The 26,661-nt window shown below is 38.4% G+C and overlaps 1 protein-coding gene across 6 annotated transcripts in view; it reads right to left on the bottom strand.

Moving 5' to 3' along the window:
- The window catches only part of DACH1 (dachshund family transcription factor 1), a 427,793-nt gene extending 401,990 nt beyond the window's left edge, over positions 1–25,803 (bottom strand). For 4 of the 6 annotated variants that reach the window (XM_077483131.1, XM_077483133.1, XM_077483134.1 and 1 more), the window contains exon 1: positions 24,676–25,801. In XM_077483131.1, coding sequence (XP_077339257.1) covers positions 24,676–25,535 — 860 coding nt within the window. In that variant the 5' untranslated portion in view covers positions 25,536–25,801. Of the gene's footprint in view, positions 1–24,675 lie in introns of all 6 variants that reach the window. The other 2 variants (XM_077483130.1, XM_077483132.1) reach the window with 2 other exon arrangements.
- Between the last annotated feature and the right edge of the window lie 858 nt (positions 25,804–26,661).

The following is a 26,661-nucleotide window of genomic DNA, read 5'->3' as shown; positions in this document are numbered from 1 at the left end:
TTGTCCATGCTGCTGACCAGCCTTTTTTTTTTCCTTGAGGTTGCTATCTGTTTCTTCAACTGATGTCTTCCTGCTGTGACAACACTGTTGGACGGCTGTCAGCGCACAAGTATTTTTCAGGCTGTGCATTATCTTTGCACGCATTTCTTATGTTATTCCTACTGAAAAGCATTTTATGTTCCTCTTTACAGACAGTAAATGACTATTCTAAGGCTTTCACATTAGCCTACCGTCTGACGAAACCAAAGGCGACCAAACAGCAAAAAAGAATGAAGAGTGTCCCTTCGTGTCAAAGGGAAAAGAATATTTCTTTTCTCAACGGATGCTGCCAAATGACAGTCTTCTATTAGCGGAACCTTGATTTTCAAATCGCATTCAATAAATCAGCTGTACTCATACAATGCAAACAAGTTTAGAAATCATTAGCTTCTTTATCAAACTCTTGTCAGCTTAAACCTATGAAAATAATGTGATTATGATCAAATGTGAGCTGCATTAAGATTCGATCATAGTTCATTTCCATCATTATTTGGAAGAAGAAAAATAAAGAATGAGAAAAATTACTAGGGAAAAAAAATCTCCATAGATAGATTTAGGTTTTGCTAGCATGTTTCCTTTCAATAAATGATAATTCAAAGTATGGGAAATACCGTTTCCTAACTAATGGAGTAAAGAGTGACTCTCAGAGATACTTTTTCTGTTGCTGGAAAGAGTTGACATATATCAAGATTTCTCTCAACCTTAAAGCTGGCCATACATTTTGCAATTTTGTGGTTGAAGGAAAGAAAATAGCTTGATTCCCCCATCAACACAGCCGGTCCCTCCTGTTGCGCTATTGTGTTTTGACAGCCTAGTTGTCAGAGTACAATGATCCCTGTCTGCGACTAGGATCACATGAAAAAGAAATGACAGGGTTGTATGGAAGTGCATTGACAGATCAACCTTAGTACAACCAGCCTGCCCATAGATGGATTGAAACTAGTTTATGGCCAGCTTAACTACTTCTGGACTGCCCACCACACATATACTGTGGTAGGGCGGCCTGGTTGCGTAAAACAACGTACCTGCACGTTGTTCGTGCTCCTTGGTGTGGGGTGCGTGTGCGTACGTCCACCCCCTACCACTATGAATGGACACAGCGAGAGCCAATCAATGGGTCTGGCAGCACAATGGCTTATGGCCACCCATGACCGTTCAGGGGAATGACAGAACGGCGGCCTGCCTATGTAAACAAGGCAGACCATCAGTCTGTCACAGAGGAAGTGAGAGATCTGTAATTCCTAGTAACCAGGAATACCGATCTCCCTCTTTGTCCAGTGTCACCCACACAGTTAGAAAGCACACATAGGTAACACATTTAACCCTTTGACTGCCCCTGATGTTAACCCCTTCCCTGCCAGTGTCATTTATTGTGTCAGTACATTTTTTGTTAGAACTGATCACTGTATCGGTGTCACTGGTCCCCAAAAAGTGTTACTTATGGGTTGATTTACTAAAGAAAATAGACTGTGTACTTTGCAAAGTGCAATTGCATTCTGTGAGAGCAGTTGCTCCAGAGCTTAGTAAATGAGGAAAAGATCTGCTGAATTACATCATCCCATCATATGCAAGCAAAAAGATTATTATTATTTTTTTCCTTGCACGTGATTTGGTATTCTTTGCAAAGTGAAGCTTTACCTCATTTTCTGGAGCAAAGTGCATAGTCTATTTGCCTTTAGTAAATCAACCCCCCGCAGTCCCACTAAAAATCGCTGATCGCTGCCATTACAAGTTCAAACTAAAAAATAAATAAAAAGTCCCTAAATCTATTCCATAGTTTGTAGACGCGATAACTTTTGCGCAAACCAATCAATAAATGCTAATTGTGATTTTTTTTTTTTAACAAGAATATGTAGCTGAATAAAATTTGGCCTACATTGATGAAGAAATTCTATTTTTTACATACCTTTATTTAATGTTTTATAGCAAAAAGTAGAAAAAAAATAAAAAATTTTACTAAATTGTTGCATTTTTTGGTTTATAGCGAAAAATCTAAAAACATCAAATCAAATACCACCAAAAGAAAGCTCTATGAATGGGGAAAAAAAGAACATCAACTTTGTTTGGGTACAGCGTTGCACGACTTGCGGATTAGCAAGAAATACACATTCCACATTAATAATTATGCTACCAAAATGAGTGTGTGTTGTAAATTGCCTCCAACATTGCTTCCGTTTCCTCTTTCTGGAAGCTGCCATTTTGCTGAAGCCCAGAGCCCCCGAACAGCTATAAATCATAAAGAAGAACTAAACCCTCCAATTTAACAGTTAAAAAAAAACAGTTACATTCTTGGAAAGCCAGGCTTGCTAACTGTCACATTTGTCCTCAAGGAAACTGTCATACCATCAAATGGCTGGTGACATAACTGATCACATGTGCAGCACCATGGCATTTGCAGATCAAACAGAAGCAGCTTTCTTGGCTGTAAAGGATTGGAGGGTTTAATTCTGCTTTAAGGCTGTCAGCAGATCATCCTCTACATACCCAGCAGTGCCTAAAAATGGAGAGCAACTGAGAATGTGCAGAGCAGGGTAAGAAAGTGTATTACTGGATTTTAAACAGTATAGACACTTATTTTTATTGTTTTACATAACTATACCTGCAAAAAGGGCCAGCCTAAAGTCATCTAGCAGGACATTATTTTTTGACTAAAGTTCCACTTTAAAGGGGTTGTAAAGCTTTGTTTTTTATTTTCTAAATAGGTTCATTTAAGCTAGTGCATTGTTGGTTCACTTACCTTTTCCTTCGATTTCCCTTCTAAATGTTTTTTTTTCTTTGTCTGAATTTCTCACTTCCTGTTTCTCCTCAGTAAACTTCACACCATCATCCGAGCGGTGTTTAGTCAGCCAGAACAGCTTACTGAGGAGGAACAGGAAGTGAGAAATTCAGACAAAGAAAACAAAGAAAAAACATTTAGAAGGGAAATCGAAGGAAAAGGTAAGTGAACCAACAATGCACTAGCTTAAAGGAACCTATTTAGAAAATAAAAAACAAACCTTTACAACCCCTTTAATCTGTGGTGCACCAAAATGAAAACTCTGGTGCCGAAACCATGGGAAAATCGTGGCAAAACTGCAGGTGTTTTCGGCAGCCATTATCGGCATCATTTTTTCTTCCGGCACAACGCTGAAAGCGTCCATTTGCCTTTAGTAAATCAACCCCTAAGTGTCCTTAACAAATGACATTAGCTTGACAAAGTTTAGGGCATTTTCAAGACTGTCTAGGAACCTCAGCAGCATACATAATATTAAAGATTAATGAAACCAGAAATTCTAAAGTGGAAGACTGATGTGTCAGAATTTAATAAATCTGTCATCATAAAATTAGGGGACCGAGAATATCCTAAATCTGCCATATGTATTCAGGCATAATTTAACAACCTTACAACAGGAAATCCTTTATATGTGATTTATGGCATATGTGCACTAATCACTGAAGCAAAGGCCTTCGTTTACTGTTGTTTAGAAGCCGCATAATCCACCACAAGTCTAAGTTCATTTGAAAAGTCTAAGCTCTCAGTGGATGACAGATGTGTGCATGTCTAATAGAAATGCTATCATAACAACTCACACTTAAAAACACTTACCTGACAAACAGTATTGCTATCCCTTGTTAGGTTTTAACCATTGCATTACTGTACCCTAATACTGATTATTTTCATACTGGCCTGGACATTTTGTGCCAAAGCAAGGGTTAGTATCTCTGTCAAAATGTTACTGCCTCATGCCCCCAGACGGAAATTTTCAGTTACATCCTGTCCCAGTGAATGTGACTAAGCAAAAATTCACATACTTTAAATGTAAACTCAATTACTAAAATCTCATGAAATCTTTAACATGTTAATATATTCTCAATATTAACTTTCAACCATTTTAAATGTACAGGTTTTGCTTAACCACTTGTCTACAGGGCACTTTCTCCCCCTTCCCGCCCAGGCCAATTTTCAGCTTTCAGCACTGTCGCATTTTGAATGACCATTGCGTGGTCATGTAACACTGCACCCAAACAACATTTTTTTAAGTCCAAAGTACAAACACGCATCCTTGGAAACAAGGACGAGATGAAAGTGCTCTGTCTTGTAAAACTAGCGTTCGTAATGGAGATATCACATGACTATTGAACTTCCTTTTTATCGGCCTCGCCATACGTCTTGTACATCCCTACGTTCGGAATTGTTGGCTAACATTTGTGTGACCGTGTGTATGCGAGATAAGTTGGAGCCAACACCCTTCAAACAAAATTGCATGGTTTTGTTGTCAGAAAGTCAGATCGTGTGTACGGGGCATTACATTAACAACTGTCATCTAGTAAGGGTTTAGATTAATATTTATAGAAGCTTGCAATGCCTGTATGGAACAATTGCAATGCTGCAAAAGTGGAATCACTCATCGCATGATCAAGTCATCTGGCATTTGTACAGGGCAATAAAATGGACTCTCTAATTTCCACATACATCTATGACAGTCTTAATGAAAAAAACACTCTTTAGTACAGAGTCTTCTTACTACTAGTGATTTTTTTTCCCCATCAAGTGGATACCTTGAAACGTCTGTGTACAATTACCAAGAATTGCTCAAGACACTCGTATTTTTCACTGGACAAGCACTTAAGGAGGATTTATATTTTTCTGCACAATTATGCATGACTTTTGACTTATAATGAAGTTAAAGCTAAAATATGCAACATTTTAGTTAACTTCGTTAATTATACAGAGAGTGTATAAAGAAAATATGGGTTATTTGACAACTTTTCCAAAGAGTATTTCAGAAATGCTAAAACGATACAGATAATTTGTGTTCTGAAACGAAGAAGTAGCTCATAATTGCTCATAATTGCAAATCATATAATAAATGCTAAGCTCTACAAATGAATTCTGCTCTGGAAGTAAAACAAAGCTTACTGACATGCAAGTACCAGCTTTCTGCTGTTTAAAAGGCTCTTTTTTTTCAGTTAGAGATATCAAGACCAGCATTATGTGCCAAGCATTTTTATGCACCAATAGTGTGGTTTCAGAGAGCACATATTTTGAGATATTGTTATGTTGATCTATAAACCATTTTATACACTTAAAGCGGTATTAAGCCTCAGAGCAAACATTCATTATATTGCAGCTTACCCATTCTTAGATGTGGTGGCTGCATTCGTTTTCTTTTTTATGCTTTCTTTCCCTTTTTTTGGCCTGGTGATCTGGCAGGAAAATCTGTTGGTTTTCATAGGAACAAACTTACAAATGACAGGGGTGCTTACAAAGATCAGCTTTGATTTTATTCCAGGTTCTGATAAGTTTCCACTTCTTGATAAATTTACAGATCCCCACACCCCCCGGGCTAGGGATTTTGAAACTAAGTATTTTTCCCTGTCAATATGGGAACAAGGTGCCTTTCGAAAGGGCACATGGCTTCAGAAAGGATGGAGAGAAAACACCCACTGCCCTCCTTTTCCCTGCCAGCCAGGTTGAATGCCTGGATAAGGGTCTGGATTTTGGTGGGGGTACTACACTTTGTTTCCTTTTTGGGTAGGTTCCCCTTTAAAATAAATGTCAGATTCCTACCTAGGATAAGGATATTTACCATATCCTTATCCTAGGTAGGAATCTGAGATTTATTTTTGCTGTTTTTTTTTTTTGTTGCTTTATTTTTGCTGTTGATACATTTTTGTATGTGGTCCCCTTTGAAGTGACACTAAACTCTTGTTAATAAAAATGATACTCTATTCAAGTATGTATTACCTCACAAAAGTACATCCTATTGATATCAGCATCCTCCAAATCTCTATGTTCTCATTTGTATCTGCTGTGAACCATCTCATCTTCTATAGCTATATTTGTTCTCCATGGTCTGAAATGGTCTGAATTGGTATGGGATGTAGCCACCAGCTCTTGCTTGCTCAGAAAATAGACTATGAACTATGAGATTTGTAGTGCACATAAAGCAGTACAAATGACCACATCTAATGTGCACTGTTTGCTCCAAGCAAATGGAAGAGATGGAGAATAGGAGAGGTCCTGTCGCTCATGGAGGATGTTATATGGAGGCAGAAAAACACAGTAAGAAACAATTCCATAAGAAATAAATTACAGGACCCTTAATAAGTAGATGTGTATAATTTTTTTTGGAGAATAATGATATTGTTTAGTGTCACCATAAAATCTATACCAGGCCTCTACCTAGAATAAGGGCCTGACATGAATTTATAGGGGGACCCATGGCATTTTTTCCTGTGTATTTTAATTACTTTATGGTCCGGGTGGGGAACACGCTCGCTGCATTCCTGGGTAAGGGTTTGGTACTGATTTTAGGGGTACCCCCATTCTATTTTTTGTGTGTTTTTGCATGAGGTACCCCTTATCTAGGATAAAGGTCTGGAATAGCATTTAGGAGACCCCACAACATTTGTTTTTTTGTAGGGATGTACCAATACCATTTTTTTAAGACAAAGTACGAGTAACAATATATTTTCTCAAGTACTCGCCCATACCAATTACTGATACCCAGCCTGAGTTCATATATGTGCAGGGAGATTACTAGCCTCGTTCAGTTCAAGCGACCTTGTTCAAGGTGTGATTCGGGTGTGAATTGTTAAAGTGTATGACATTGGAAATCGCACCTGAACCAGGCTGACAATTGTACCAGGCAATCTGGGATGTCTGGGGCTCAGATTTGGGATTTAAAGCAGTTGTATTGCCTGCTTGGTCATTTTACCTACAGGTAAGCCTATAATAAGGCTTAGCTGTAGGTAAAATTAATATATCCTAAACCTATACGGTTTAGGAGATATTCACCTTGCATACAGCCGTTGATCTCAGTGGCACATGTGCAGTGAAGGTCCGGCGAATGTCCGTTGTATCATGTTGTAACCTCCGGAACGGAGGGCTCCCAAGTCATCGCGGCTCCAGCCACTCATAGCGCTGGAGCTGCACACCCGCAAGAAATGTAGAGGGAACATGTCAGTGGTGACCGGGCGGCCCTGTGGGAGCTATGTTCTAAGGTATTTCAGTGCATACTAGCTCATTATGCCTTTGCCTTATAAGTTTTTTCTTTGGGCATTCAATCGCTTATAATATATTATTATACAGGATTTATATAGCGCCAACAGTTTGTGCAGCACTTTACAAAATGAAGGCAGACATCACAGTTACAATACAAGTTGGTACAAGAGGAATCAGAGGGCCCTGATCTTTAAAGCTTACAATCTAAAAGAAAGGGTCAACTGATACAAAAGATAATAACTGTGGGAGATGAGGTGCAGCTTACCAGTCTTTTGGTTGAGCTACATCAGTTTAGTTTTATTTTTATGGTAGGACTTATTTTCATTTAAGTGCACCTGATATTCCTTGTAGTAACAGGCTTCCTGTCCCAGTGTGACAACACTCACCAACTGTGCAGCAGTAGAGTTGTCTCCCTAGCATGCTTGCTCCCATTTTGGATTACAGGCTGACGTGCCAGCACAGCGCTCCAGAATAGTCAGTCTTAATCTATTGACTGAGCCCTGTATGCTTAAACTGTTTGGGACATATAGTCCAGAAGTAGCTGACCATGTCATCACTAGGGAATGTGGACTAGCTAACAGGCAGATGTATAAACAGGAATGGGCTGTCAAGAGAAGATTTTTTTTTTAACTAGCGTATTATTCTACCTATATTAACCACTAATCAGGAAGCCTTTGTCTAGAGTTTAATTATACTTTTAATTACTTTTAAATATACTTTTAGGTTAGAGTGTATAAGGTAAGATGCATTTTCTAACTTTCTTTGAAAGACTTGTGTCAAATCCAGCACTAGACTCTTGGTGTAAAAAACAAAAAACAAAAAAAAAACAACAATATATGGGTTTGGACAGATTATTTACATAGTTTGAAGAGACAAATGGACTTGGCATGAAGAAAGAAGAACAGTAAGAGTGACCAAAAAGCTTAAAACATGTACAGATGTTTCAACGAGAATGACAATAGTAAGACTTCTACACATCCTTGAAATAACAAACAGCGAATGTGACCTGCTAATTCCCACACCGGTGTTGACTTGTGATTTTGCTGATGCAGCTTACTAGGGCCCAGTATCAGGAAGCACAAGGTGTTTGACAGCGTCCATGTGATGTTGCCAAGGTAAGTGCAGATACACTATGGTGCCTGCTGAAATGCTTTACTATCATTTTGATTCATTATTCCTCAGGACAATAATTTAACAACAATATATGGACAAATAAAACTAAGTTCTGCATAGCAAACATGATCCTGCTGGTATATTTACTTCAGTAGTGCAGTGATCTCACAAAAGTAAGTACACCCCACACATTTTTGTAAATATTTTATTCTATCTTTTCATGTGACAACGCTGAAGAAATTACACTTTTCTACAAAGTAGTCAGTGTACACATCGTATAACAGTGTAAACTTGCTTTCCCCTCAAAAAAACTCAACACACAGACTTTAGTGTCTAAACTGCTGGCAACAAAAGTGAGTACACCCCTAAGTGAAAATGTCAAAATTGGGCCCAAAGTGTCAATAGTTTGTGTGGCCACCATTATTTTCCAGCACTGCCTTAATCCTCTTGGGTATGGAGCTCACCAGAGCTTCACAGGTCCTCTTCCACTCCTCCATGACGATGTCACAGAGGTGGTGGATATTAGAGACCTTGCTCTCCTCCACCTTCCATTTAAGGCTGCCCCGCAGATGCTCAATAGGGTTTAGGTCTGGATACATTCTTTACCAGTCCATCACCTTTACCCTCAGTTTCTTTAGCAAGGCAGTGATTGTCTTGGAGGTGTGTTTGGGGTCGTTATCATGTTGGAATACTGTCCTGTGGCCCAGTCTCCGAAGGGAGGAGATCATGCTCTGCTTCAATATGTCACAGTACATGTTGGCATTCATGGTTCCCTCAATGAACTGTAGTTCCTCAGTGTCAGCAGCACTCATGCAGCCCCAGACCATGACACTCCCACCACCATGCTTGACTGTAGGTAAGACACTCTTGCCTTTTTTACTACTCACCTGGCTGCCGACACACATGCTTGACACCTTCTTAACCAAATATGTTTATCTTGGTCTCATCAAACAACAGGACATGGTTCCAGTAATGCATGTCCTTAGTCAGCTTGTCTTCATCAAACTGCTTGCAGGCTTTCTTGTGCATCATCTTTAGAAGAGGCTTCCTTCTGGGACAACAGCCATGCAGACCAATTTGATGCAGTGTGCGATGTATGGTCTGAGCACTGACAGGCTGACCCCCCACCCCTTTAACCTCTGCAGCAATGCTGCCAGCACTCATACATCTATTTCCCAAAGACAACCTCTAGATATGACGCTGATCACATGCACTCAACTTCTTTGGTGGACCATGGCGAGGCCTTTTCTGAGTGGAAACTGTTCTGTTAAACTACTGCATGGTCTTGGCCACACTGCTGCAGCTCAGTGTCAGTGTCTTGGCAATCTTTTTATAGCCTAGGCCATCTTTATGCAGAGCAACAATTCTTTTTTTCAGATCCTCAGAGAGTTCTTTACCATGAGGTGCCATGTCCAGTGACCAGTATGAGAGAGTGAGAGTGATAACACCAAATTTAACACCCCTGCTCCCCATTTACACCTGAGACCTTGTAACACCAACGAGTTGCGTGACATCGGGGAGGGAAAATTACTAATTGGGCCCAATTTGGACATTTTCACTACACTACTTTACATGGTAGCAAAGTGTAATTTCTTCAGTGTTGTCATCTGAAAAGTTAGAATAAAATATTTACAAAAATGTGAGGTGTGTACTCACTTTTGTGAGATACTGTATGTGTAGACACTTTCCAGCTTAGTACATACCTCCCAACTTTCTGCGATGAAAAAGAGGGATACCTTTTAGTATAGAGTATGCAGGCAAAGGATGCAGTCCTGTTACAATTCTCAACAAAATGATTGGTTAAACCCCTTTTTTTTCCCACTTCCTTCACCTTATACAAATGCAATCGTTGAGGGGTTGGATTAAAAGATTAGTACAGTACAACGCTTTTAAAGCGGAACTACACTAAACTGTACCTGAGCATCACAAACCGAAAACGCTATTCAATTGTTTTTAAGAGTTCAAAGCAAACTCACTCATCCATCTATGACTCCTTGCGTTATTTTACTGAGAAATCACTTTGAAAAACACCCACCTAGCATTTCTAGCTGCAGCCATCTTTAGTGAGGGCAGATGATTCATGTAGCATTTACTTCCTGAAATTCATTTGTCCCTAACTGATGCATGGAGGCAAAAGGGCTTGCTTAGCTGAGAAAACCCATCCTCCCTTCATCCAGATGAAAGAGAAAAATGCCCATGACTCCTGGAATGTATAACATCATCTTGCCTAGTCCAGAAACCAGGACGCAACTAAAGAAATGTAAAAAAAAAAAGCTTAAAACAATAAAATATACTATACCTTTCTATCTAATTAATAAAGCTACCAGCAAAATGATTAAACGTTGATTGAAAGAGTTTGGTTCTGCTTACATAATACATTTTTAGAGACTGTACAGCAGCCTAAAAAAGGAACAACAGAGAAGGAAAGGAAGACTGAGCTATTTGGTTCCAAAAGAGTGACAGGTCCCCCAAACGAGGGACAGTTGAGAAAGCTCAGTTTTCTTTTCTAAGTAGTAGGCAGTTACAAGGCCAGTGTGTTCAGCACTGTTAATTCTTAGTTCATGACAGAGAGGCAGGTGTAATATTTTAGCAGCCACTTTTGCACTCTGAACTACAAGTGGAGTGCCTATGAAATTTCATGGTGTGCAGTAACTATATACCCCCCGTCTTTGAGAAACCTTATCTAAAAGCATTGCTTTTAATCTCCCACCTGTACATTTTCTATTTTCAGTTAATTTCCCACATTTCAGTGCTCCAGAATCAGAGCAGAACACTGAACACGGGGAGTAAGTGAAACATTTGACTGGTTTTCTGACAAGAGGTGATGATAGGCACACTAGCTGACATGAAGTATTTTGTGGTTTCCACCGTCATTGTATCCCTAACAATCAGTATGGGGATTGCCTCAAGCCTCTGTATAGAAACGTTCACTAGCCACACCAGCCATAAAACCAACCATGCGCTTTTGTACTTATGTTAGAACTAGAATAGCTTTAGTGTGAAATCTGTAAAGTTAAATGGTGATGGGAGATCTGCTTTGTGTTATCTCTACAGTGGGACACTTTGGATGCCTCCAGGAGCCATAGTACTCTTCTGGGCCTCTGGCTTGTTCTGGCGCCTTTAAGCAGGAATTAGCTCACTCTAGGCATACCTACACTTAAAGTAGAACTAAAGTCCAAACTTTTTTTTTTTCATTTTGGATAGAGTAAGGGAGGGTATATCCCCTCTAAGTTTATTTTTACCTTCACTTCCTGTCCCATAACCAAAACAGAAAATGAGAGGAAATCCCTCCATAGTAATTGGTTATCACCAAAATCACCAGAACTAGTGTCCTCATCAGAAGATTTACCCTCTATCCCTGTTCTAAGGACAACCCAAAATGTGGGATTTTCTTTTACTTTTGCTCTCAGTGGTAATGGTAAACAGGACAATAGAGGGGTGAAACTGGAGCTCAGAAAGCAATACAAACCTGACAGGTGTTCTACTCCATCTCCACTCTAACCAAAACGAAAAAAAGTGCACTTCTAGTTTTACTTAATTGTTATATATGCTTCAATTGGAGACTCTCATAGACTAGAGTTAGGAACACTCTATACAGAAGGGCCATGACAAGGCTGTCCTGCTCCCACATATAACTGCAAATGTTGTGCAACTAAAACCCATTTTTTGCACAAATTAGTAGACACTGGGGTTGATTTACTAAAGCTGGAGAGTGAAAAATCTGGTGCAGCTGTGCATGGTAGCCAATCAGCTTCTAACTTCAGCTTTTTCAATTCAGCTTTGACAAAAACAACTGATAGCTGATTGGCTTCTGTGCAGAGCTGCACCAGATTTTGCACTTTCAACTTTAGTAAATCAACCTCAGTGCAACTTAACTTTTTTTTATAGCTTACAAGTGTGCTGGGAAATGCATTAGAGTTGATTTACTAAAACTGGAGAGTGCAAAATCTGTTGCAGCTCTGCATAGAAACCAATTGGCTTCTTTTCGTTTTTTTGTCATAGCTTAATTGAGCAAGCTGAAGTTAGAAGCCAATAGGTTTCTATGCAGAGCTGCACCAGATTTTACCCTCTCCTTGCTCTTAAAGGTGCTTATACATTGAGGTGGCTGCCATTGTTTATATCTCCACAGTGTGTCTATACACATGTGCAATGCCAGTGTACATTTCCACAGGCAGTGGAACGTAGTGTTCCAAACTACATGTGTTAGCCTATAAACCCATGATATTCTGTGCAGTATATAGCAAGATAGATTTGGTTCTGCACAATGCTTCAGAAGGCCTATATAATATGAATAGCAAATAGGTTGGTGCTCTGAGTTGCAATTTAGCCAAGAAGTTTGCAGATGATAGGTCTCTGTATGACTTTCTAAGAGGTCCGTAGTGGTCAGATTATTACACATATAGGAAATCCATACCTATCTTCAATGCCCTTTATTAAAATCATTAAGGGAACTTTATGTTGTTTTATACACATGTGCAATGTCCGTGTATATTTACACAGACAGTGGAAAGTAGTGTTCCAAACTACATGTGTTAGCCTTTAAACTCATGAGATTTTGTGCAGTATATAGCAAGATAGATTTGGTTCTGCAAAATGCTTCAGAAGGCCTATGTAATATGAATAGCAAATAGGTTGGTGCTCTGAGTTGCAATTTGTCCAAGAAGTTTGCAGATAAAAGGTACGGCTTTCTAAGCCCCTGTACACACGGTCGGAGATTTCGACAACCAAATCCGTCGGATTTTGTCTGTCGGATCTTGTCCGAAACTGTTGCATACACACGGTAGGACTAAGTTGTCGAAAAATCCGATCATTCCGAACGTGATGACGTAATTTCGTTACGATGGGACTACGTTCAGGCTAGTAGCCTGAACGTAGAAATTGATGTAGGAATTTGATCTGAGCATGCGTGGCACTTGGTCCAATCGAAATTCTCTACACATGATCGGAGTATGTCTGATCGAACCAGTTGGTCGGAAAATATTTCCAACAAGTTGGAAAATTGGGTCCGACGGACATTCCGACTGAATCAGTCTGATGCATACCACACACAGTCGGATTATCCGACAACATTCCGACGGATTCTCCCACCGTGTGTACAAGGGCTTAGAGGTCCATAGTGGTCAGATTATTACACCATGAGAAGGTGATGCAGTCAAGGCATAACTTCTGTAGTCCACACTGAGACCAGCCCAGAAGCTAACACTTTCATAAGAAGTAGGTAGGGAGGTTTTGATAACTCAGCATATCTATGATATGGATTTAGAAGGGCAGGAGACACAAAAAGCCTTGTAACATCAACAGCCCATTACATGAGAGCAGAAAATGCTGACACCATCAATTCTCCAGTGCCTAGTTTAGAAAGGGCTACTGAACATAGCCAAGGTTGGTTTAACTTCAGCTGCCTACAGTTGTGAGTGAAAAAGCACAGTGCTAATTCCGTGTGGAATAACATAACATCTGTATTATTGTGATGTAAAAATTAACCACAGCCGTCCAAGTTCTAACAGATTGGAACAATCTATATTTTAGATGATAGCAGCAACAAATAGTGTAAGCTGTGCTCCATAAAAAGCTGTTTCAGTCTGTGTTATTATAGGATAGCCCCAGAGAATAGCCTGAGCAGAGAAATGACTCATCCACTGATGGCTTATTTGTGAGGTCATCACCAAAATGAGAACTATCCAGCAGAAATGTAACCGAGAACCACAACACAACAGTGTCACGTGTTGATTATTAGACCTGCTATCGGGTATGATGCCATTTGTTCAATGTGATTAAGTCCACTTAGCACATACACAGCACAATAAAGAGCTCCATTTTCAGGAGAATTCATTCTAACCCTCCAGTCGCTTATCAGAATAAAGCCCCCTCCCATCATATTTGAGTTATAGGAGAGTATTTTTAACTGACAACTGGCTTTTTTTGTTTTAAGTGGATAAAGCACATATAGGGGATGCATACCTATCTTCAATGTCCTTTATTAAAATCATTAAGGGAACTTCGTGTTGCTTTACACGGGGAATTTAATTAGCCGTTGCCAGCCATATCAAAATATTTGCTTTGTAAAAATTGCTGCTAACAAAAATAAATACATAATGCCTTTAAAAGTAATTATTTTCACTGTACAGCCCTTTTTCTTTATAGTGTTTGCTTTGTACTAATGGTGTTGTAATTAACACAGAAGTCAACTGATATAAAAGCGCAAATGATGTTTTGCACAAATTGCTAAAGTTGTGCAATTTAGGAGAAATGTTGAGAGCAAGACACAAAGAAGTACTGGGTGTTATTATTATTCTGTGTGGGTGCAGGCATTTCTAATGTGTCTACTTTTTATTATACATTTATAGTGCATAAGCATTCTTAAAGTGGACCTTGCTGTAAAATACAAGGTACATTCAAATAACCTGGGCATCCTCCCTCTTCAAAAATCACCTACTGTTAGCAGGTGTAAAAGGCAGCTGTATACTTACCTTACCCCTGCAGAGCGCAATGTCACCATCCTTCCGTGTAGGTTCCTGGGGAATGCAGAACAGGTAAAATCTCACAAAAAGACACTCCAATCCATTTCAAGAGTGGCTTCATGCCAACTTTCATTTGCTCTGTATCTCCAGGATCTAGCCGGCAGGAATCTGACGTCATCCTCACATAGGCGCCACATGGGAAAACAGAGGTAACGTAAGCCTGGTCATACACCACTGAGGACAACACGTTGCTGTACAAAATCAATTGAGAAACTGAAGGAGGTGGGTGCAAAAAAGTCAGTCTAACAATGACAGCCGCCAACCAGCAGCAGTCACTGTTTGGGCACTTTGACAGCCTTAAGCCCCATACACACCATCAGTTTTTCTGCTGAGTTTTTCCTTCAGATTTACCAAAACCATATAATATGAGGTCAAACCTTAGGCGTTTCAATGTGTATGCAATCGGGCAGGCCCTTGCACTACATTGTTTTGGTAAAGCTGAAGGAAAAACTCAGCAGAAAGTCTGATCGTGTGTATGGGGCTTTAGGTGTCCACCGTCAGACTAAAAAAGCCAATAGAAGATTTGCCCATACACGTTGTTTAGCATGTATTGTGGGAACCTATGGATTTCTCTCATTCAGCACAGATAATTTTTACCTGAATTGCCAACTTATATAAAAATCCTAACTTTCTATTTTATTTTACACTTACTAACATAAGGTAAATTGTAAAGGAAGAGGGGGCCCAAGCAGTTTAAATTAACCTTGCCTTTTACTGCTTTAACGTACAATGCTTTATCTACATTAACAATATAAAACAACATTTTATTGGTTGAACTAGATGGTCTTTTTTCGGCCAGACTAACTATGTAATTATATATATGTAACATATATTAGATATTTTCAACCAAACACTGAATTCAAACGATTCAATAATTGTATGCGGAAGAAGTCGTAAAAGACTCTTTCAATTTTCTAAACCTTCTTATCTTTTTGTAATCAGAGGGTGACAACCCAAAAAATTAAGCTATACGTTTATCAGTTACAAAAGAATATTTGATGTGCAAAAAGCTCTTTTTTTCCAAAGGCATTTTAATATGAACAGTTGTCCGCAGTGACAATTGTTGTCGCTGATAGTGCTGTCTGTTTGTGCTATGACAGTCAGACAAAAGCAGAAATGTATTAAACATAGCAATCCATCATCTTGCAGATGGGAAGCAGAAGCCAGCAAAGTTCATAGAGACTGACTATCCCCTTGCTAACAATGGCTGGTAGTAACAGCTACCGTGTAATGTTAGCATTTTTCACTCAAAGTTCCATGCCTACTACCCAATAATGCATTAAGTTATGGTGCTAAACAGCTACGTGAATTAAAAACTGCAGACCGCAAAGTTTTCAAAAACCCAAAAGCTTATAAAATTGTGACATCTTGCGCCATTTGCTAAAGGATAAGTATTAATTTGTAGTCCAATATCTATTATCAGTTAATAAAATTCTTAACTAGATGCAATAAGAGGTTTGATACATTAAGCACGCGATAGCAAAAAAAAAAAAAAAAGACTTGTCGTTCGTAAATATTACATGTAATGCAATCTACAAACAAATGTGATGTTTAATGGATGCGAGGAAGCAGGACTGTGCATATTTCATATAGTGAACACAACAGCATTTATTGAAAAGTGAAAAAAAGCACTTTTCTTAGCATTTCAGCCTTGTCATTTCCAATTTTCTGCTCTTTGGACATGCTTGTATTCAAATTCTGGAACATCTATTCAGCATATCAATCCTAATTAGACAATCTGTGTCTGGAAAGGATGAGAACTGGGTTATTTGCATAATTTAATCATAAATACTCAGTGATACATATTTCCAAATGCATTTGTACAATTATCTTTTCATCCTTAGGGCAATGGTATTAATATGATTAGGCAATATTTCTGGAAAAAAACAGGCTAGTATGCACTCTTTTTAACTGCAGCTTAAGGCGATATGAAAAATTAATTAATTTCTGAGGAAAATCAATTTCTCTACGTGACCACATTAGACACTGCTAAACGAAGGCTCAAAGTCCTTTCTCCAAACGAACATTTCCATTTTGCCTCCTAAACACTGATTGTTGAGTGAACATCCCAATAATTATGTTGTTAGCAGGAGAAGAATCATTTTTAAGATGTATCAATTATTAATACCGTTTTCGACCACGTATGTTGCCCATGTAATACGACGATACATTAGACCAAAGGAAAACTTTGCTTGACCAGTCACTTAAGAACGCAGCAATTGTGCTAAATCTATTTGAGCTGATGTTTTATTAATGAATATTATATTTAACTAAGAGTACTTGTAGTCTAGCTGTTCCTTAAAACCTAAAATACATTTCCGTGGAGCAATCCTAATTCGCATTTACAGTCCTGTAAGACATTAGAAAAGAGACTTCACTGATATCATTTTGCAGTGTAGTGGTGTTTGTTAAAAAGAAATATGTTTATGGATTTAGTTTGACAGTCGAGAACCCAGGTGGTTAATCCCATTTTAGAAAGAGTGACTGCCTTGTATGTTAATTACTGCAGAAAAAAAAAAAATCTGTGATTTCAAATGTATCTATCGCTTTCTTTTCTTTTTTTTTTTTCCTCTGAGTGAACAAACATATAAATTACTACATGCAAATTTTCAGTATTCATTTAATTTGCATGAAGGTACTTGAACAAATTTTTGAATATAAGGAGCTCATTTTTCATGCATTTTGTCTTTCATCATAATCTAACATCTGTCATTTCTTTTTGAAGTTATTATCAGGCCTATTCCCACTTGGTCTTGGTTGCTGGGTGACCGGTATCTTAGCACCCACTTTGACAGGAACAGATGTGAAAATGATCAAGAGATTTCCCTGGGGTCCCTCAAATCACAAACAACTTGTATGAAAAACAAACAGCATCCTTGTCATGCACCCACCAAAGACCTTTCTATACTAGGCCAGACTCCTTTATGCCTTTTCAATCAGCCCATTCACCATATTCCACTGTGTTTACCCCTCCCTCACCTACACACATCAAAAAAAAAAGAAAAAAAAAAGTAACGGAATGCCAATGACTTGAAGCAGTGTAGTATACATAACAAACATATCTCCATCTGCAAACTTCAACATTCCTTTTTAATTTTAATGCCATGTTTTACTTGATGTAAGCAAATGGGATTTAGCACTTGATCGAAGTTAATATTTTATTTAATTTAAATGTGGAGGGAATAAAATAAGGGTTTTTACAAAACGCACAATAAAATCATCTTGTCAGTATGTTCATATTGGAAATGAAATATGATCTTTAAGTTGTTGTGTGTATATGGAATTTTAATCATGCTATTTAATTAATTACACTATTTAAAATGGGCAAGTGGAATAAATAAGGGGATTTTACCAATCATATTTTTAGAACTGCAATAGTACATAGATTTTTTTTTAAATAAATATTTTTTTTTAAACTGTAACATGAATTGAAAGCCTTTGAGATTTACTAAATTATTTTATACAATATTTACTATTTTTGTTTGACACAACCTACTTTAAAATTGTAAGCACAATTTAGCCTATTATATTAATGTGCTCTAAAAAAATATCCTTTAAAATGACTACATGCAAAACACATGCTGCAGTGTTTTAATGTTTAACTTTTCTTGCTACGCTTTTAATGATTGATAAATACCTTATTTTATTTGTATATTACTTCCCTGTCTGGAGGAAATATACATCCACTGCCCTTCGATGTGTGTGTACATGTGTGTATATACATGCATTTAATTTATCATTTAAAAAAAAAACGATATCAGGATAACCTGAAACATTTAATCAAATGTGTGTAAAAGAATTTAAAGATGACCTGTCTGACTTCAATAATGGGGATTGGGCTGAAATCTGCTGACTCTTTTCCCATGGGATAACTTGAATAAATGTAATTCTACGGTTTCATAAAAGCAGGTCAAGTTTCTGTCCCTGGGGTCCCTTTGCTGCTTTAAACATGGCACAACCACTGCTGGTTAAAAGTTCAGAGCTACAAGCACTTGAAAAGCTAGTGAGATGGACAATTGTCCTATTATCTAATGCTACATACTACCACTTTGCATTATAGGCTTTCATGGCTAAGGTCCAATCTGATGCATGCAATCTGTAAATGCAAAGCATGCTACCATGAGTAGAACTATAATTTACGTAACTGAACACTACAAGAAAACAGGTTAAGTGGTGTGTAATAAACTGAAAAAGATGCAGAGGGATACTTTAAACCCACACTAGGACATAAGAACAGACAATGTTTTTGGTTCTTTAAGTGAAGATCACTGAAGACAAGCTGAAGTTGTGTTTGCACAGCCATCTATCAGTAATATTTATTCTAGAAATTGTGATAAAATTATTGCAGTTTTTCTATTCCAGTGTTGAGGCTCTTTGGTGAACTGCATTAACTTGCTTACACCTCACAAATAAGTTCAACACACCGCACAGTACTTTCAATAGCAGCTTGTGTCCCCTAATCTGCTGCGTCTAGTATGCAGTTATGTGTAAATTTTTGGGTGCTGACTGCATGTCTTGGGGATGGTCAAGAACCATCATCATGATGTATCTCAACAAGCCTTGCTTTAAAAACGTTCAACAAAATCTCAGCAGATCTTTGACGCATGCTAATATTACGTTTTAATGTCAAAGTGCTACTTGACTTATGTTCTGCTCTATTACCTGTATCAAGTCAACATGCACTGCCAAAGATAATTCTATGCTGGTGTCTATAGAAGTAATTGGGTAGAAAAAGCTCTACTACATATTTAAGGAAGATCACCCTAAATAATAGAATAATCCATGGCATGGTGTTTTGCATCATCTATTTGCATTTGAGGAAATACAGTAGAAAAAAAAATTAAAATAAATGCCTATATTTCATTCAAGCACACTAAAAGAAGTTCCAGTACACTAAAAGCCATCAAAACACTGCATATGATCAAATCTGTGTAAACATATTTAAAATATGAATTTTTGAATGGATAGATCTAGATCTATCTATCTAGATAGATAGATAGATAGATAGATAGATAGATAGATAGATATGTATATGTGTATATATATATATATATATATATATATATATATATATATATATATATGTGTGTGTGTGTGTGTGTGTGTATATATATATATATATAGATAGATAGATAGATAGATAGATAGATAGATAGATAGATATATTTATTTTTTAATATATACATATGCTAATAAATAATTTTTAACAGACATGTTTCAAAGTTTCAGTTGTGTATTTATTTGAGCTTGATGTACAATGCAATACAAGCATAACTGTGCTTTGAATTAAAATACTGTTACATACTGAAGCCATGTTTATAGATCAACAGATATTGATTTGAACACCTTTCAGCAGCATTTTCAATTCAGTTTCCGAATATCAATCCACGTCTTAGGGATTTCTGTACTAGTATTGCATTTTATTTGCTAATCTTTGTCAAGATTCATTTCTTCTATAAATGTCAAGAATATTATAATGTGAACTATATATTTATACAAAATTGCCTTCATTGCTGCATTAATATATTTATTCTCAAAACTAAATTTTATCAACTCAAATATGAAGTAATACCTATTTTTTGTATGTACTAAGTTTACTAGCCCACTTGCTTTTTTTTTACATTTATTTTATTTTTATTTATTTTTTTACAGATAAGGGGTTTGAAATAGGTTAAAAAAAAAAACATGTGTGTTTTTCTATGACAGTGCAAGTGACTCCTTGTTTGACCTTGGGCAGGCTGCATTTAATTGTGCCTCCAGCTATCCAACTGTAATTGAGTAGTAACAGAATAGCTATAAGTGTAAATTGCTTTGAGGGCCTTTGGAAAGGTAATCTATAGATAGTAAATTCTGATTATGACAGGTGATATGGATTTTCCAAAGATATACTTTTCCAAAGATGATAGATCAACAAAATGGGACTTCTAGCTTTAATAAAATGCATCTTGTACTTCACATAACCCCTTCAGTGAACTTGACAATTATTTGGTAAGATTATATAATAGACAGCAGTCTGTCCCATACACTCTACTATCCATTATATAAGGTTATACATTTAATGTTTCAACTAAATATCCCTGTTTCTGCAGATACATCCTGATACTTTTATGCTGTCAAATAATATCCTGTACTGTATTGATACCTGCTGAGTAATATAATATATATATATATATATATATATATATATATATATATATATATATATATATATATATATATATATATATTTGTTTAGTTGAATTGTAAATGTGACTTTTAAATTATTGTGAGAAAAAAATATATTTATCTACATTACCATCAAATGCCATTGTATAGATGGCGATGTAAATAATATTTTAACTGAACTAGATAAGTGAACAATATAAACGAGGACAATGCATAGTATTGCAGCTTGTTGTATAGTTTGCAAATGATTCCTCTAAATAGTGGCAACATCTAGACACAGAAATGATGCGTGCTTTCATAATACGTGGACTATTTGGGTATGGAGTCACCCCCAAAAGCTTCATCCAATAGGAGCTGAAAGACTCACTTATTTTAGAAGGGCGCACACTGCAAAGGTGAAACATAACAGTGTTCAAGTTCCTACTGCAAGTTGCACAAAAAGTGGTGTAAAACTTATTGGTGATATCTGTGCACACAGTCAGAAAGTAGATTTCTTCACTAAATTTGAATAATAAAACTCAGAAATGGATCAATAAAGATGAAATAAAAAATAAAAATGTGTTTCCAAACATGTAAAAATAGCTTTAGATAATTGAATCAGTATAATTGATAATTGAGCCAGTATAGTGATCACTAAATAAGGTATATATATATATATATATATATATATATATATATATATATATATATATTTTTTATTTTTTTTTTATCTGTATATAATTCTTGTTATCTTTCTGCTTTTCTTCTAGCTACGTAATTAGCTGGAAGAACACAAAAGAGAATGGTGTAAGCAGCGATGAACATCTAAAACTCCCATTACAATGACCTAATAAAACTGTCACCTGCATCTATATCACTCACATTGTATGTCTCTACTCCAAAACTACACACACAAAAAAAAAAAGAAGACAACTCAAAAAGGAGGTAGAAAATAAATCTTGCCAATGAATGTTTATGTTTTTCTTTATTAGACAATACATTCCTGGAACAACAAATGAACAGCAAATGAGTTATTGCCCAATACTACTTAAAAAAAAAAAAGTTCCTCCAACATTAGCTACGCGCTAAATCATTAATTATTGCTTATAAATGGATGACAACACCATTAAAGTGGATAAGTCAGTCTTGAAATAGCAATTTCACTTAGGCACATATAATTGTTGTGAAACAGCTTATAACTATATTATGTCAAAGCATTATTTCCTGCAAAAGCATATATTTTTAAACATTATTTTTCAAAACCTAGGAATGCTTCAAGTACCCCTAAAGCTAGCTCTTAAATGTTATCGAACTTCTTTTGGTGGTTTCACAGTTTACATCTGTGGATATGCATTGCTAAGCATGCTATTTTCACCCACATTCTGCATGTACAACAAAATAATAAATAAATGAGGCAGGGTCAAAGGTCAGAACCACAAGTAAGCAATGATAAACACATCAACTAATTAACTGCAAATGGAACATGCAGGAACAAAAGCATTCCAAAATGGAACATTAGGTTTGGGAATGTGTATATTTGGTGCCCTGTGTGAAATTGTACTGTACAGTGCACCAGTGTGCTAATTAAAACATAATAAATGATTAAACCGAAATGTACTATTGCTTTTTTATGTAACTTTTTTTTTTAAATAACTTATCAGTTCAACATATTCAGATATTCAGCCCTGTGTTCTTTCTCATTGCAGTAAAAAAAAAATGCAAATATATTATTAATGGATCGTGGATCAATATTTTGGATCTGAATAATATTTGTTTTGCACTGGAAAAAAAAACGCCTTGATTTTATTTGATGAATAAAATAACAAGCACTGATCTTTTATGCTTGCTATTTATTTATTTTTTTTAATTTTATTTACATATTAAAAAAAGTAATTAATGGATGTATAGGGTATAGATCTACTTAACAACACATCTATACAGAATGAAAATACGCCAACATTTTTTTTTTTTACCTAGTTTTACTTACTAAACTAAAAATGTAAAATTGATGTTAAAAAAAAAAACACTGTTTTTCTTTTTTTTTTTTTAAACAGCCTTTATTTAAATAAATGAATTTTTAAACCAAGTCTTAAATAATTAATGTCTATTGTAAAAAGTTTGTGCTGACTAGTGTTTTCTTTCAATGTAATGAACTGGACTGTCCTTGTACTTAATCTGTAATAGCAGAAAATGTTTACAAGGTTAAAAAACACGATTTTTTTTAAATCTTAGATTTGCCTACTCCGCTCCTGTTGATATGCCCATCTGCTTGTTAGAGATCTTGATTGACCCTTCTATACACTTAAATTTCATGTGTACTGTAATCTGGCTGGATAATAAAACCTTCAAAGGGTCAGTGAATTTATGGTTCCTACCCAGCACTGAGCTTGCTAGTGAAAGCTGTCCCCATGAGAAAAGCCAGCTCTCTAGTGTCCCAGTAGGTCACTTGCTCTTTTCTTCATATCTAAACATGTAAATCCCCAGTGAATTCCTCTAGCTGTCACATGTTGATACCACGACCAATAATCGCACCTACCCTAAACTCTAGTTACCACATGCCACAAATTAAACTCCACTACTAAATCCCCTTGCCCCCTGGAGTATACTTTATTTTGTTTGTTTACAGGAATAATCTTCTGGTTCCCTGTCTAATGTTTCAAGATGACTTTTAGCACTGAATTTTAATAAGCTTCCCTCTAGACACCTCTCACAATTCCCTGGCCCCCTTTAACAATTTGCCTTAATGCCTTTTACTTGTTCCTCAGCATTAAAGTTTCAGAATGCTTCCAGAGGGGAACCAACGGTAGTTTTACCACGTGCTAAGCAGACTTACGATCATAAAAGCTGGCGTGGCTTTTCTTTATTAATTAATATTTTCCATGGAAGCTAACACAACCATCCTGGAGGATCAAAAAACAGTTAACTTCACCAAGTAGCAATAATCTGAGTAGGGGAATGTTTTTCTTTACTCATTCTGGAGCATCAAGGGTAAAAGAACATTAAAATCCACTACTTAAGTGTCACCCCCCCCCCCCCCCCCAGCTTAAGTAAACTGTTTCAGGAAACTCTTGTAAAACTCAACTCCATCTATTTCAATGACTATTTCTTTGCTGGCCCAGGACAATCTCATTTATAATAACGTTGTGTATCTATTTGAGGAACTAGCCATTGCTGCAAGAATTCAAAACATGTAAGCCGTACCACCTGCTGAATGTCTGTGAACCGTTAGTACAAGTGTTTCCTCTGAACAAAGATGTAGAGAAGAGTTAATTGAACGCTCTTAGGCGAGTTCAAGGAGGGGGAGTTGAGTTGGAAAATGAGGACTAGAGGCATCACCTAAAGTTGTAAGATCAACTCTTCCATTCCCACCTAGAACAAATTGTGCAAAACAACACATAATACTCATTGGATACCTTTGTGTATTTGTACACAGTCTATATTTACAAACAAGAAGATATTTGATAAACATACCAGTGGTTTACTCTGGGTCTTAGTGTCTTGCCAAGGTTGGCTTGGTGGATGGAGATCTAGATCAGCTTTTCTCAGCCTTTTAAGACACACTTTCCAGTCTATTAAAAAATGATTAGAACTAAACGTTCTGGTCTCATGGAACCCCTACTAAAAGTGAATATATATCTACAACTCATGATACATTAGTGTGATGGTCAGTGGGAAGAATGCTCTTTACACCTGTGGACATTGGGAAAAATGGCTTAATTGCAGATAGTTAAAAAGATCAATGGTATAATTGGGAACTTATCTAAAGGGGCAGAAATTGCTCATTGCTCAAGGAACCCCTAGCAAACTCTGGAGGAACCCTAAGATTCCTGGTTAAGAAACCCAGTTGTAGACGGAATAAAGCGCACTCACCTGGCGTTGGTACAGTCGTTGTACAGGGTTTCAAAATCCTTCCTGGAAATGAGTTTGCACCGGTTGACCCCTGGCTGGATGGCCCCCAATCCTCTCAAGATCCGCACCTGCTCCACGTTGCACACCACCGGCGTGATCTCCAGCCTCTTGAGCTTGGTGTAAACGGTGTGCAGCCCACCGACCAAATGCTTCAAGAAGAGGTCAAAGGCTTGGGGCAAGCAGATGAGTTCGCAACCGTCCACGGTGAAGGAGGCCACCTTGGCCCCTCTCAGGTCCACCATCCTGCACTCATTGTTCTGAGGGATGTTCTCCACTGGGGATGGAGTGGAGTAGACAGGCTTGCCAGGCAGGTTGGGGTTGGGGGCACTGCTGCTGCTGCTGGTACATGTGCTGGTGGTGCTGGTGGAGGTGCTGGGGGTGTTGGGTAGAGGGTTGTGGTGGTGGCTGATGTTGTTGTTGGTGGTGTTGGCCAAGCTGGGGCTGTTGCTGCTGCAGTTGTTCCCTCCAGCCCCGGCGGCTGGATTGCTGCTAGTGCTGGAGATGTTGGTGAGAGGGGGGCTGCTGAGGCTGGATGTGACGGTGGTGGCCGCAATGGGCTCCGGTCTGTAGAGGCTGGGACCGGAGGAAGAAGGGGTAATCGATGGGGTGGGAGAAGAAGAAGACGAGCTGGTGGATGAGGACGGTGCGGACGTAGCGATCACCAGCTGAGTCGGTGGGATCAAAGCAGCCGGCACGGCCATGGTCACATAGGAGGACCTCCCAATACACTCCGATACACCGGCACTCACTACACAACAAACTTCCTGCACGGGGCACCGGGCACGGGGCACACCGGGGTACACGGGGCACGGCTCTACCATCAGAGAGACACCGGGCACAGCGCTGATTGGTCCCCGCGATGCCGCCGCAGCTCTCGGGCTGTGTGATCCCTCGGAGGGGCTGACGCTGTGTCTTCCCAAGTCTACTACAAAGTTAGGAGATGGAGAGCGGGAGGAGGAGGAGGAGGATCGCTCGGCTCCGGCTCACCCTGGCAGCACATTGATCAAACATCGACAGCGAATGACAGCGAGAAATCCGCCTGAAAGTGCTGCCTGCTCCGAGCACGGCTCCTTGTTGTTGTCACACCGAGCGGGGGCGGGGCTACAGCAACCTGGACAGTCCTCCACTACACAGACACACCGGGGGCAGGGGGACCTCTGTCATCATCGTCCTTTATAGAGAGAAGGGGACCTCTGTCATCATCATCCTTTATAGAGAGGGGGGACCTCTGTCATCATCGTCCTTTATAGCGAGGGGGGACCTCTGTCATCATCGTCCTTTATAGAGAGAAGGGGACCTCTGTCATCATCGTCCTTTATAGCGAGGGGGGACCTCTGTCATCATCGTCCTTTATAGAGAGGGGGGACCTCTGTCATCATCGTCCTTTATAGAGAGAAGGGGACCTCTGTCATCATCGTCCTTTATAGAGAGAAGGGGACCTCTGTCATCATCGTCCTTTATAGCGAGGGGGGACCTCTGTCATCATCGTCCTTTATAGCGAGGGGGGACCTCTGTCATCATCGTCCTTTATAGAGAGGGGGGACCTCTGTCATCATCGTCCTTTATAGAGAGAAGGGGACCTCTGTCATCATCGTCCTTTATAGAGAGAAGGGGACCTCTGTCATCATCGTCCTTTATAGCGAGGGGGGACCTCTGTCATCATCGTCCTTTATAGCGAGGGGGGACCTCTGTCATCATCGTCCTTTATAGAGAGGGGGGACCTCTGTCATCATCGTCCTTTATAGAGAGAAGGGGACCTCTGTCATCATCGTCCTTTATAGAGAGAAGGGGACCTCTGTCATCATCGTCCTTTATAGCGAGGGGGGACCTCTGTCATCATCGTCCTTTATAGAGAGGGGGGACCTCTGTCATCATCGTCCTTTATAGAGAGAAGGGGACCTCTGTCATCATCGTCCTTTATAGCGAGGGGGGACCTCTGTCATCATC

Source organism: Lithobates pipiens, unplaced genomic scaffold (genome assembly GCF_037356315.1).
Source record: "Lithobates pipiens isolate NorthernLeopardFrog02 unplaced genomic scaffold, aLitPip1_a1.2 Scaffold_16, whole genome shotgun sequence".
Lineage (NCBI taxonomy): Eukaryota > Metazoa > Chordata > Amphibia > Anura > Ranidae > Lithobates > Lithobates pipiens.
Note: the sequence above shows the minus strand (reverse complement) of the source record. Positions and strands in the feature narration are given on the sequence as shown.